The sequence below is a fragment of the Tachypleus tridentatus genome, chromosome 6 (genome assembly GCF_004210375.1).
Source record: "Tachypleus tridentatus isolate NWPU-2018 chromosome 6, ASM421037v1, whole genome shotgun sequence".
In the NCBI taxonomy this organism is placed as follows: Eukaryota; Metazoa; Arthropoda; class Merostomata; order Xiphosura; family Limulidae; genus Tachypleus; species Tachypleus tridentatus.
The window spans coordinates 56,160,595-56,173,641 of NC_134830.1; the positions used below are offsets into that span (position 1 = coordinate 56,160,595).

At 31.8% G+C, this 13,047-nt stretch overlaps 1 protein-coding gene across 1 annotated transcript in view; it reads left to right on the forward strand.

Annotated features, from left to right (window-relative positions):
- LOC143252565 (exostosin-1-like) overlaps positions 1 to 5,147 on the forward strand; it is an 89,405-nt gene extending 84,258 nt beyond the window's left edge. Inside the window, exon 8 of the mRNA XM_076504905.1 lies at positions 9 to 5,147. Within this exon, the coding sequence (XP_076361020.1) occupies positions 9 to 378 (370 nt within the window). The 3' untranslated portion in view covers positions 379 to 5,147. The remainder of the gene's footprint in view (positions 1 to 8) is intronic.
- Positions 5,148 to 13,047: the final 7,900 nt, after the last annotated feature.

Below are 13,047 nucleotides of genomic sequence, written 5' to 3' on the forward strand. Positions count from 1 at the left end.
ACTTTCAGATACTACAACTACTTATATACCTACTATCTGCACACTGTACTGCACAAAACTGTAGATCAATCACAGAATTGTGAGGATATTCTAATGAACTTTCTAGTCAGTCATGTGACCAAGCTACCACCAATCAAAGTGACACAACGAAAGAATTACAAGGAGAGTATGGTAGTGGATGGTAAGATGTACCCAATACCCTGGAATGATCCAGACCATTTTATTCAAAGGCAGGCCTGCATGACTACCTTCGTTGAAATATTTGGATACATGCCATTAGTTAGGTCAAGTCTTCGCTTGGATCCAGTGCTCTTTAAGGATCCTGTGTCTAACCTACGAAAACGGTATCGTAAACTAGAGTTAGGAGGTGGGAAGTGAGGATAGAAAAAAATAGGAATTTTGAAGTGCCATTACAATGTTTCACTACAGAATTATCTTTAGAACTGTCTATTAAAATTATTAGAAGGGAATTATTGTCTGAGAGGAATAAAAGCAATAAAGTTGCTAAGCCTAACTAAATAACCCTCCAGCCAGGTAAGCTGTTAATTACATCACACCTGATGGCTTGACCATACTTATTTTGATTTCTTAGAGTACACCTTGGTCTAGAATAAGTAAGGAACATACCTTTGTATAATGTACCGACTTAGCTTGGATAGTTCCTGCTTTTTATCGTATTCAAAACTGCAACATGTAATTAAAAATCCAGTAAAGCTATACTCAATGTGCACTGCAGTTTAGATTTAGTGATACGACCAGGCAGTAAAATGAAGCATAGCATAGCTCAATGTAGAGGTATAGAGAGAAATATACTAGTTGACTTATCTACTGTGGAAAGAAAAGTTTTGGTTTCTATGTAAACATGTAGAAAGCCTTGTGTTGTCAGATAGGAACAGTGTATAGTTCTTAAAAAAAAACCAACAATTCATTCACGATGGTTTACTCATGTTTCGTGTCATCAGTGTGGAGTGAATACCACTGGATGAAATTCAGCATGACCTACCAAAGAAATGTTTACAAAACTAAAATTTGTTCATAAACTGTGCATCAGAAGAAAATAAAAGTACTCATGATTTAATTATATTAAAATAATAAGTATTTTTTAATTAAATGATTGCATATTTGGTAAACAAAATGCTCGTTTTTTTAACTTTTAAACATGATGTGAAGTAGTTTGTATTTAGAGTAAATGGGTAAAACGAAACATGATGTGAAGTAGTTTGTATTTAGAGTAAATGGGTAAAAACAAACATGATGTGAAGTAGTTTGTATTTAGAGTAAATGGGTAAAAACAAACATGATGTGAAGTAGTTTGTATTTAGAGTAAATGGGTAAAAAGAAACATGATGTGAAGTAGTTTGTATTTAGAGTAAATGGGTAAAAAGAAACATGATGTGAAGTAGTTTGTATTTAGAGTAAATGGGTAAAAACAAACATGATGTGAAGTAGTTTGTATTTAGAGTAAATGGGTAAAAACATTATGCATCTCAGTTAACATGGTGATGATTCAATCCAGCCGATATGCTTGAATGTTAAGGTCTAAGCAGATCATTTCAGGTGGTAATAATGTGAATATGATCTTTTTGAAGTCTTCAAATGTTTTGAAGAATAAGTAGTTTGCTCCAAAGGTAAATCATGCACTTGAAATAGGAAACAAATCAAAATGTAAGATTAATTAATAAAAATATAGTTATTACCAACCAAGAATTGAGTTAACTTTAAACTACAGATTTTTCTTTTTGCTACTTCATTAGCACATAGAAAATAAGAATAAATCTGACCTCATTTGTTTATTTTATTACTGGAAGTTTTAACCCTCAATTTTTTTTTTTTTTTTGGTTACTGTAGCATACTTTATAATATTTTTTTTTCTTGTAATATAATTTATAACTAATCTGTTTTCTTTATTCTTTCCTTTCAAGATACAGTTGGTTTCTACAAAATCAATAAATCTATAAAACAAAATCAAATATCCCTCACAAATTTTAATCTATTTACTTTTTGTTTCAGCCCCATTATTTTAAATATATTAATAGCTTGAAATCTGTTGTAGAAACCAACTAATCTGTTTTCTTTATTCTTTCCTTTCAAGATACAGTTGGTTTCTACAACAGATTTCAAGCTATTAATGTATTTAAAATAATGGGGCTGAAACAAAAAGTAAATAGATTAAAATTTGTGAGGGATATTTGATTTTGTTTTATAAAGAAACAGTGATGACAAATTCACATCTTCTACAAAAGCTTTGCAAACAAGGAGGAGAAATGTCCTTGTACAGTAATTGATTAATTTTGTTATGCAGAATAATCCATATCAGGTTTATCTGATATTACTAAAGAAATATATCAAATTAGTTTGCAGAAAATATTGTTAATCAATATTAAATAGTCTTAACTATTGCTTTCAAGATGATATGAAATTAAATTTTAGTACTTACTAGTGCAGATGTCTATATTTACATTCAAGTAAAAAAAATTATCTAATCTAAAGATGATACTTCAAGTAATGCAACAAAAATTGATCACAGAAGAAATAAGCAGTTTGTAGATATAACAGGCTTCAGGTACTTAAGAACTAAACATATTTTTTTCTTCTGTTTAAAGTGATATAAAATGTGAATAATCAGAAATTATTTTAATTTTCACCTTAAATCTGAGCTGCTCTGGATATTACATATAATTAACAATAGCATGGAAAGTTTTTATAATAATGTAGTGGAGATCTTTTGATCATGAACACGTGATGTTGTCTTATCTGTTAAATTCAAGGTAACTTTTATTGTAAAGTTGAATCATTATTGTTTTCCTAAATTTTTTTCTATTAACACTTTTATCCCTAAAAATACTTGGAAGTATTTTTTTGATTTGTGAATGACACTTTTTTATGTATATTATGAAAGATTTTTATGCTGGGAAAGGAAGAAAGTATACTTACTTTGTGCAGTGGACTTGTAACTGCAGTCTTTAAGTTTTCCAGCTTACTTATAATGTGACATGTGCAAGCTACTTACATATCAATATTTGTAAATTATGCAGTATACTGTGTTATGTCCCATTGTATTTATAACCATAGCAATAGCAATCAGTTGTTGTATGTGTACTTACAGTCGTGTTTCTGTCATACAGAACTTTTTGATCATGCAGCATTTAAATCAGTCCCAAAAATAATATAACAATACCATATTTACCAGTTGAAATACTCTGTGGTTAGTTGGTCCCAAAAATAATATAACAATACCATATTTACCAGTTGAAATACTCTGTGGTTAGTTGGTCCCAAAAATAATATAACAATACCATATTTACCAGTTGAAATACTCTGTGGTTAGTTGGGCCTTAGATTAATCTCTCCGTAACCTACCTTACCCATACTCATATCCCATATAAAATACTCTTGACTTATTTTGACCCTCTCTGTAACTGACTTGCTAGGGGCATACACCTGTAACAGCACTCAATGCAAACTCCAGACATCTTTCACAGTTTTAACTGAAGCTGGCCATCCACTCTCTTAATATAAATTGAGAATAAAATTGTTACTTACTTTATTATGAAGTTCTGATTTTGAAGCTCTACATACAGTTGTTACTTGATTTCAATTTAGTCTTGAATTCCTTCTCAGGAGGCTAGGGACAGTCCAATATTCAAATTACTGGGTCACTCTAATTTCACCCAGTTTGCTCCTGTTGTTTTTCCATGCACATAGCCAAAGTAAAAATTCTAGAGGTACTCTGAATTTAGTTTGACCTGGCTTACCCCTCTAAGGTAAATTTCTTTGGCCTGTTAAAAATGCAAGAGTTAACAAAAAAAATACATTTTTTTTTTTTTTGTACTACAACATATTGTTTTGTTTTGCTCAGGGTAACTGCCCCTTCCATAAAGTGAGCTGTTACTTCAGTAATTTTGTATTCTTTACTTGGTTTTGTATCTAAGTACTTAACATTCAAGATGGTGTGGTAGTTTCAAGTTTTATATTTAATCCCACAGATTGTGGGTTTAAATAGTAATTGCATTCCTTCATCACGGTTTTCCCCCCAGTGGACTCGATCTCTAATATAAGGGTGTCAGTACCCGTAGTGGGCAGAGAACAGATAGCCCATTGTGTAGCTTTGTGCTTAATTCAAAACAAAACAGATCATCACAGTTTCATTTTTCATGTCATTTTTTAAATGTAACTGATTTTCTAAATTACATGAACTCTACTTTATTCATCAGTGTTTAGAAATTAAAAAAAAACATGCATAATTAAAGGTGTACCTTTTCATCAAGTATGAGATAATTTTATGGCATTTGCAATAATAGCCTTATTTACTAATGATAAGCTGACTTAGATTAGATGGTGATAAATGTTACTCGTGGGTTGACCTGTGGCCATAAAACTAGGTACTCTTGTCGAATAAATTATTTCACTCATTATTTTGTAACATTCCATTAGCATCATGTCGTTAATTATGGTTTCTTTTCAAGAGATTTTGTAGTAACATAAGAACAAATAATTTCTTGTAATTTCTACTTCATAAAATTATATTCGCACATTTTTAATTAAGTTCAGTTAGAGGAAAGAAACAATTAGTGAAATAATTGGAACAAGGGTCATTAGTAGACCTATGCTACTAGTTGATTTGTAACATTGTTTGAAAACATTTTGGTTTTTTATCATTGTTGCAAAATAAAATGGTTTTTTTAAAAAAAAGTTCTGTGATGACAAAAAAATGGTTTTGTGCTGATTTTGTTTTCATTATTGTAACAACAAACTGACTTTTGGCTTTACTTGAACTGGTAAAGAAGGACATATGTGTTTATTTATTTAGTCTTGGAAGTTTCTGTATGTAGTCCTATTTCATTATATAGTATTTTTGAATAAACTTTGAGCTCAAATAACTTGTGACATTGTGATGAATCTATATTTTCCAACTTCTCCTATTCTTTTGTGAATTAAGTATAATAAACACAAGAAGATTTCTCCTTTAGCTTTTTTTTGTGTTCTCTAATGAAATGTGTTCTTTTTTTAAATTGTATGGAGTTTGTGCCACTTGATTGGTTGTGCAATTTTTTATTGTAAACTTTATATATAAGGAGTCTCATGTGATGCTTAAAAACTGCGAGGAATTTGTTACAGTTCTTTTCAATAAAATATGTTTGTTTGCAGTGTGTGTTAATTGTACTGTGCTTGGCATTAAGTTAATAGTTTTTCCCATTTTTTTATTGATATTGTTTTTTAAAAATGTTTTCTAATAGTAACACAAAAGTTAACACTTCAATAACACTGTAAAGAACAGTGAAATAATAAAAGTGTGTTGTTGTTTTATTGCCTCAAGTACATGTAGTTAAAAGGTAATAAAAAATTGTTTTGATGGTTTTAATGTTCATGAATAAAAAATAAAATTTGTACCAATTATGATAAACATGATTGTCCCCACCCCCGAGGGATCAGTAGGCTTGCAATGCCTAAAATCCAATCTTTGATACCTTGTTGAGCACTAATTGCCCTTTATTTAGCTTTGTGGTAAAAAACCCAACAGCAACAAATATGATTACCTGTATGTTACTTGCAAGACACATATTTTCAGTTTTATATTATCAGTGAAGTTAGATGGGTCGTTTATATGGAATGAAGATTAAGAGTACAGTTTATCATTTATCATCATTCTCACTGCACTGTATTAATGTGTGTTTCTAAACTGCCTTATTAACATTTAATGCACAAATACTTTAAACTAAAATACATTTCCAAAATCATCTAATATATCAGCTTTATGAGTAACTACTGCACAACTTGTTTGGAAATTATATTAACAAACATGTTTTAAAGACAGGAGTCTAGTCTCTGGTACAACACTACCAGGCTTTCACTAGATCCAGAGATGCCAACCATTACGATTTGAGCGTAATCATTATGATTTTGGTGTATATATTACGACTATACGCTCATACATTATTACGTATAGACAAATATTACGACTTGTTACAACTCCCAAATTATTATATATTATATTGGCCTATACAGTAAAGTGATAAATTGTTCCCCCAGGGCTTGAAAGGGGTGAAAAGAAAATTTCTAGTGAGATACAAATAAATTTTGATAATAAATAAGACATAGTCCAAATGGCTACTTGTGATAATCATGTTTGTGCTTGAAATAATAAAAAATATTTGTATCTCCGACGTCTGCCAATAGTTTGAGTGCAGTGCTTCTCCATACTGGGTACGTGGGGAAATCCATAGTTACGTCATCAGTGCTTCTCATAATCTGAGAGTTGCAGGTTTGAATACCTGTCACACCAAACATCCTCGCCTTTTTAGCCGTGTGGGCGTTATAATGTGACGGTCAATCCCACTATTCGTTGGTAAAAGAGTAGTTCAAGAGTTGGTGGCAGGTGGTGATGACTAACTGCCTTTCCTCTAGTCTTACACTGGTAAATTATAAATGGCTAGCGTAGATAGCCGTCATGTAGCTTTGTGCAAAATTCAAAACACACCAAACCAAACCAGGATCTGAAAAGGATTTTCTGAGTTTTTGAAGGTGAAATATAAATGTATGCAATTTCAAAACAGAACCACAGGGTGAGAGTATGCAACCTCTCTGATCACTCTTGTTTTCTTTGTAGATAGAAAGATTTAGAGTGGATCTGATTGAGATGTTTAAGATTGTTAAGGGAATTTATAGTGTTGACGCATCATCTTTTTTTATATTTAATGTTGCAAGTGGCAAGATTAGGGAACACAATGTGGCAGGAAAGAAGTCATCTCCAACTAAGACAGATTTTTATTTCTTAAAGGGTGGTTGCCTTCATATATGGTGGATGGAATTAATTTAGTGGAATTTAATAGAAAGCTTGATAAATATTTGAATGACAAGAGCTGACTTTGAGGTGTTTTTTTATATAATGATTTAATGAAAAGAACAGCCTGGATTGAGCAAAAGATTTTTGCTGCCCTTCAGGCAGTGATGAGTGTGTCACACCTAACCGAGGTGTGATACATTTAATTAGTTCAGGTTTGTCTCATTTAGGTTTCCATCCATTTTGTGGTGACTCTTGGTGATATTCTGTTTTTCCACCTGCTTTAGAAATGTATCTAAGGTGTATGAAGACAAAGAGATGTAATTTTATTTTGTATGTTGCAGACTTTGATTTCTAATATATAAGGCAATGCAAAAGATTTATGTTGCTTAGAAACACTTTATTTTACTTGTACTGAACAGAGATTTGCTTATATAAATGGTCGTAAACTTGTTTTTCGTACCAGAACTATTTCCCTCCATAGATTAGTGATGTTATCCAGTCCTTCAATCAGGGATTCAAAAGTACTTGTAATGTGTAAAGCAGATGGATGTTTTTAAGATATTGTTCTCTTGTATATGAAACTAGCATAATAATAATAACATAATGTGGTAAAGATCACATAAAGAAAATTACAAACATCAAATTCAACTTAACCATTATGATTATCAACTTCAATGCATGAAAGAGTTAACTGATGGTCGTTTTGTTGTGTCAGCTGTAAAAATTAATATCTTCTATGTTTACAGTAAATTTGTGTTACTAAATTTATTTACTCCCCAGTGGCACAGCGGTACATCTGCAGACTCACACTGCTAGAAACTGGGTTTCAATATCCATAGTAGGCAGAACACAGATAACCCTTTGTGTAGCTTTGTGCTTAATTTCAAACAAACATGACTTTGTAATGGAGAGGTTAGTTCTTGTAGCATGTTATAATTATATTAATTCATCTGTTTTCACCTTGTGAGAAAATGAAGTACCTGTCTGTATCCACGTAATGTGAATTTTTGACATCTGTGATTATCCAACCTTTGTGGTATATCTGATGTGAGATGTTTATAGATGATATCGTCTAGTGTGAGTTGTTAATAGCTGTTTTATCCAATATCATTTGGATTACTCTTCCATTGAACGGGTGGCATAAACAATTCATTTGTAACAAACAATAGGAAATGGTGCTCAAGTATTTTTACTGAACTTAATAAACATTAACTGTGCAATAGAAATACAGAAAGACACCAATATAAAAAAGAAATACATGCTGTTTTTAAAAATTATCTCAATATGAAATTAAAAGGGGGGACCAACCCCCTTCATGATCGTTCTCATTCCAACTATATCAAGTTGTGCTTTTATGGTATTTTTTTTCCCGAAATTAGATATGAAATTAAATGAGAAGTTTCATTTTGTCACGTTTTGTGCTGATTAATCAAGAAATATGGAAACGTATAAGGAATGGATTATTTACAAGAAATAATAAGAAACAAATATTTACGTTTATTTATATAGAAAATGGAAGAGGGTCCAACCCTTTCTTAGCCTTCCTCATTATCTTGTATCACTTTGACACGTTTGGTGCTGATTGATTAAGAAATGTGGAAACGTATACATAACAGATACGAAATGATATATATATATACACAACCGTGTATTTTATCCCAGAACACACAGTTGCTTTCTATAGTAGATTAGTTTGTGATGTTAATGGCTTTATTTCAATTTGTGATGTTAGTAGATGTATCTACTCAATGTGAATTTGTAGTTTAATAAATGTATTCCTTCTCTGTGAATTTGTAACGTAAGTAGCTATTTTATCCAACGTTAGTTTGTGATGTTAGAAACTGTTTTATCCAACATTAGTTTCTGATGTTAGAAACTGTTTTATCCAACGTCAGATTGTGATGTTAGAAACTGTTTTATCCAACGTTAGTTTCTGATGTTAGAAACTGTTTTATCCAACGTCAGATTGTGATGTTAGAAACTGTTTTATCCAACATTAGTTTGTGATGTTAGAAACTGTTTTATCCAACGTTAGTTTGTGATGTTAGAAACTGTTTTATCAAACGTTAGTTTGTGATGTTAGAAACTGTTTTATGTACCGTTAGTTTGTGATGTTAGAAACTGTTTTATCCAACGCTAGATTGTGATGTTAGAAACTGTTTCATCCAACGTTAGTTTGTGATGTTAGAAAATGTTTCATCCAACGTTAGTTTGTGATGTTAGAAACTGTTTCATCCAACGTTAGTTTGTGATGTTAGAAAATGTTATCCAACGTTAGTTTGTGATGTTAGAAAATGTTTTATCTAACGTTAGTTTGTGATGTCAGAAGCTGTTTTATCTAACGTTACTTTGTGATGAGAGAAAATATTTTATCTTACGTTACTTTGTGATGTTAGAAACCGTTTTATCCAACGTTAGTTTGCGATGTTAGAAACTGTTTTATCTAACGTTACTTTTTGATGTGAGAAACTATTTTATCCAACGTTAGTTTGTGATGTTAGAAACTGTTTTATCTAACGTTACTTTGTAATGTGAGAAACTATTTTATCCAACGTTAGTTTGTTATGTTAGAAAATATTTTATTCAACGTTAGTTTGTGATGTTAGAAAATGTTTTATCCAACGTTAGTTTGTTATGTTAAAAACTGTTTTATCCAACGTTAGTTTGTGATGTCAGAAGCTGTTTTATCTAACGTTATTTTGTGATGTCAGTAACTTTTTTTCCAACCTTAATTTTATGACGTTAGAAGTTGTAAGTCTTATTCCTTATAGTTTCTTAAAGTAATTTATTCAAAGACTTGTTTAGAGATCTAAGTGAACACATACAATAAACCATTCGTTCTATCTTTGTTGTTGTTGTTTTACATTATTAAGATGAGCCATTGCTGGGCTGATTTTAAACCAAAATAAAATTTAATGATTGAGAAAGTAGAAAGTAGTAGGGTTCAAATCCGTTTCATTATATTCTTTGTTTTATTAGTTTGAGAGATTACTTTTCCTGCTGGAATCGTTATCTCTTCTCAACATTCGAGTTATAAAGTTAGTTTTATGGTCTAACATCAGCTTTAAACGTTGCGGTATAGGGTAGTTTAAGAACGTTGTAATGGCGTATTGATTCTTGTCTCCTGTTGCCCCATCGAAATAAATTCGCACTAAAGTTGTCTTTTATGCCTTAATTTCATTAAATACCACTTCAGTGTCGTAAAGTTTTATAGGTTTATATAGAACCCGAATGTTTTAAAATATTTTTTTACGTCTAGCTTAGCCTCTAAAACATATATAAGACTTTCCGTCAATAGTAAATATCTTTGTTTACTAACTGTTTCTGTGATTTCTTAGAGCACAACATACTCACAGAAAAACAGAAACACTTGGATATATTTAGATCTCTGTTTTTTTCTATTACGGAAAGAAAATTACACGAAAAACAGTACAAATCATATACTTAGAATAAAAAGTTGTGTTTATTAAACCAAGCAATACGCCCGGGGATAAAACTTGTTGATTTTGTCTAACATTTGTCAGCACCAGAAACTGTAAGTTAATAAAACTGTTTGAACATTCCCCAACCCCCTCACCCCTATCATAATTAAGTTACCGATAATGTCATCATCTCTTCCTGCAGTTTTGAGTGAGGCACCAAAGGCTTGTGGGAAATCTTAGGTTCTTCACAATTCTCACTGCTAAGACTCATCACTCAAATTCACGTGGTAAACTTTACACAACTTACGGGGTCAAAAATCAAACTTTTTTATTACGTGCAGTTTAATTTAGGTTAAAAGAACTTTTATAAAGAGTTGCACATTTCTGTGGATTTCTAAAGGTTGTACGTCTTTTCGAAGTTATTTCTAGACTTTCACTTTCTGTGAACTACATCTCGTCTCTGTAAACGTATCTGCTAAAGAATCGCAGACCTCTGTAAACGTATTTGCTAAAATCTGCGTCTTTTTGACGTATTTTCTAGTGACCTAAATGCCCCTGTGAATTTACTTTTTAAAGATCTGTACGTGGTTGTAATTTATCTGCTAAAGAGTCGCAGAGCTTTGTGAACCTATATTTTGAAAAACACGTCTTTTTGAGCTTATATTCTAAAAACCGGCACGTCTCAGCGAACTTCTGATGAGGTATAAAGGCGTTCCTTTATATTGGTTTATTTTGGGTTTAAGTTGTATAAGTAAGGCTTCTTTAATTTTGCGTTTGTTTATGTTTGTTTCTTTATTTAGTATTTGAGTGTTTTCTATGGTTATGTTGTGTTTATTTGACTTGCAGTGTTCGAAAACGTGTGAAGGTGACTTTTTATGTTCTTTGAATCTGGTTTCCATTTTTCTACTTGTTTCTCCAATATAGAAGTCGTGGCAGTTATCACATTGTATTTTATAAATAATGTTGGTGTGGTGTTTGTCAGTGTAGTTTTTACATAGTATAGACCTCAGTTTTGTGCCGGGTTTTTGAATAAATTTGGTATTAATTGGAATGTCATATTTTGTTACTAATTTTGCCAAATGTTGGTTATTTGTTTGCTGATGTCCGGAATATATGGTATACAGCAGTATATGGTTTCGTGGTTTTTTGATTCGTGAGCTGTATTTACTTTAGTTGGTTGAAACACTCAAATACTAAATAAAGAAACAAACATAAACAAACGCAAAATTAAAGAAGCCTTACTTATACAACAACTTAAACCCCAAAAAAAAGAACTTCTGATGACTTCCCGTATATTTGAACCTATTGTTGTTTAAAGACCTGTACATTTGGTTAATTTAATTTTCTAACAACAACGTATCTGCTCACACTACAGACACCCACACCAACAGGAAGTGAAAAGTCAGTTGTTCACCATTACCAGGTTAAGTATTGATTTCACTACAGCTGTTGAGTTAAGCCTTATAGATTTTTGCAAAGGTTTTTTTATCCTACTATAGTTTTTCTTTACGACTGTGTTTCCATTCAAGCACGACACATCTTTTATTATTGGAAATACATTTACATTCCCCAAAAGCTTCATCAACTTAAGTTTCTGATGTGCAGAAACTGTAGGGTGGTATCGATTATGTACAAAAAGTGTAATTTAATAACGAACTTTTTATTATTATCATAACGAACACCATTTTTAGTACCTGCACTGTTTTAACATGATTCGAAATCTGTTCAAGTCAACTAATAAGTCTAGGGATTTTGTATATTTTTCCATTTGATGATGCCCCTAGTGGCAAACCGGTATATCTGCAGACACTCGATATACGTGGTGGGCTGAGCACAGATAGTCCATTGTGTAACTTTGTGCTTAATCTCAAACAATCAATAAGAAAAGTTTGATTATTTAATTAATTTTGTTGTTGTCTTGTTAAACGTCGTTTATTTTTCGAAGTTAGGAATAAACAACTTGACATTGAAGTAATCAAACTAATTTCTAAGTCTTTTTGGTTTGGTTTTTTTGTTGTTGTTTGGCACAAAAAGCTATGCAGCACGGAAATTGAAATCCAGGTTTTAGCGTTATAAGGTTTCAGATTTACAACTGAATTACCGGAATGTAAATTCTGCATGAATGCAGACAGAGGATGCTCTTGCTAATTGCTGGCTTAATCATTTGCTCTTGATACGGTCTAATGGTTAAAGTATTGAATTGTGGATGGATTAAAGGAGGGACAATCAGTGTAGTTATTCCCTAAAAAATGCTAGCCTAAGCTCTTGTGGTATTGAGTGCTGATTGATTTCCCTCTGGTTAGCATTCAGTAATAGATTGTTTGTTTTGAATTTCGCGCAAACCTACACAAGGGCTATCTGCACCTAGCCGTCCCTAATTTAGCAGTGTAAAGTTAGTGGGAAGACAGCTAGTCATCACCACCCACTGTCAATTCTTGGACTACTCTTTTACCAACGAATAGTGGGATTGAACATAACATTATAACGCTTCCACAGCTGAAAGGGTAAGCATGTTTGATATAACGGAGATTCGAACCCGCGACCGTCATATTACGAGTCGAGTGCTCTAACCACCTGGCTATGCTGGGCCTCAATATTAGTTAGAATGACTGTCTAGATCCTAGGTATCTCTTTACCTGCTTATAACGTATCTTTCAAATTAAAAATTTCAATTATATATATCGTTTCATGAATCGGAATGTGAGATCATTTGTTTAGGAGCTTCAAGCAAGATTTTATTAATTTTAGAGGAACAGTATTATTATCAAAATATCCCAGCATATTTTTCACAACACGCCTCTATTTAATAATCTAATGAAGAAAAACTAAAACGTTAGCCAA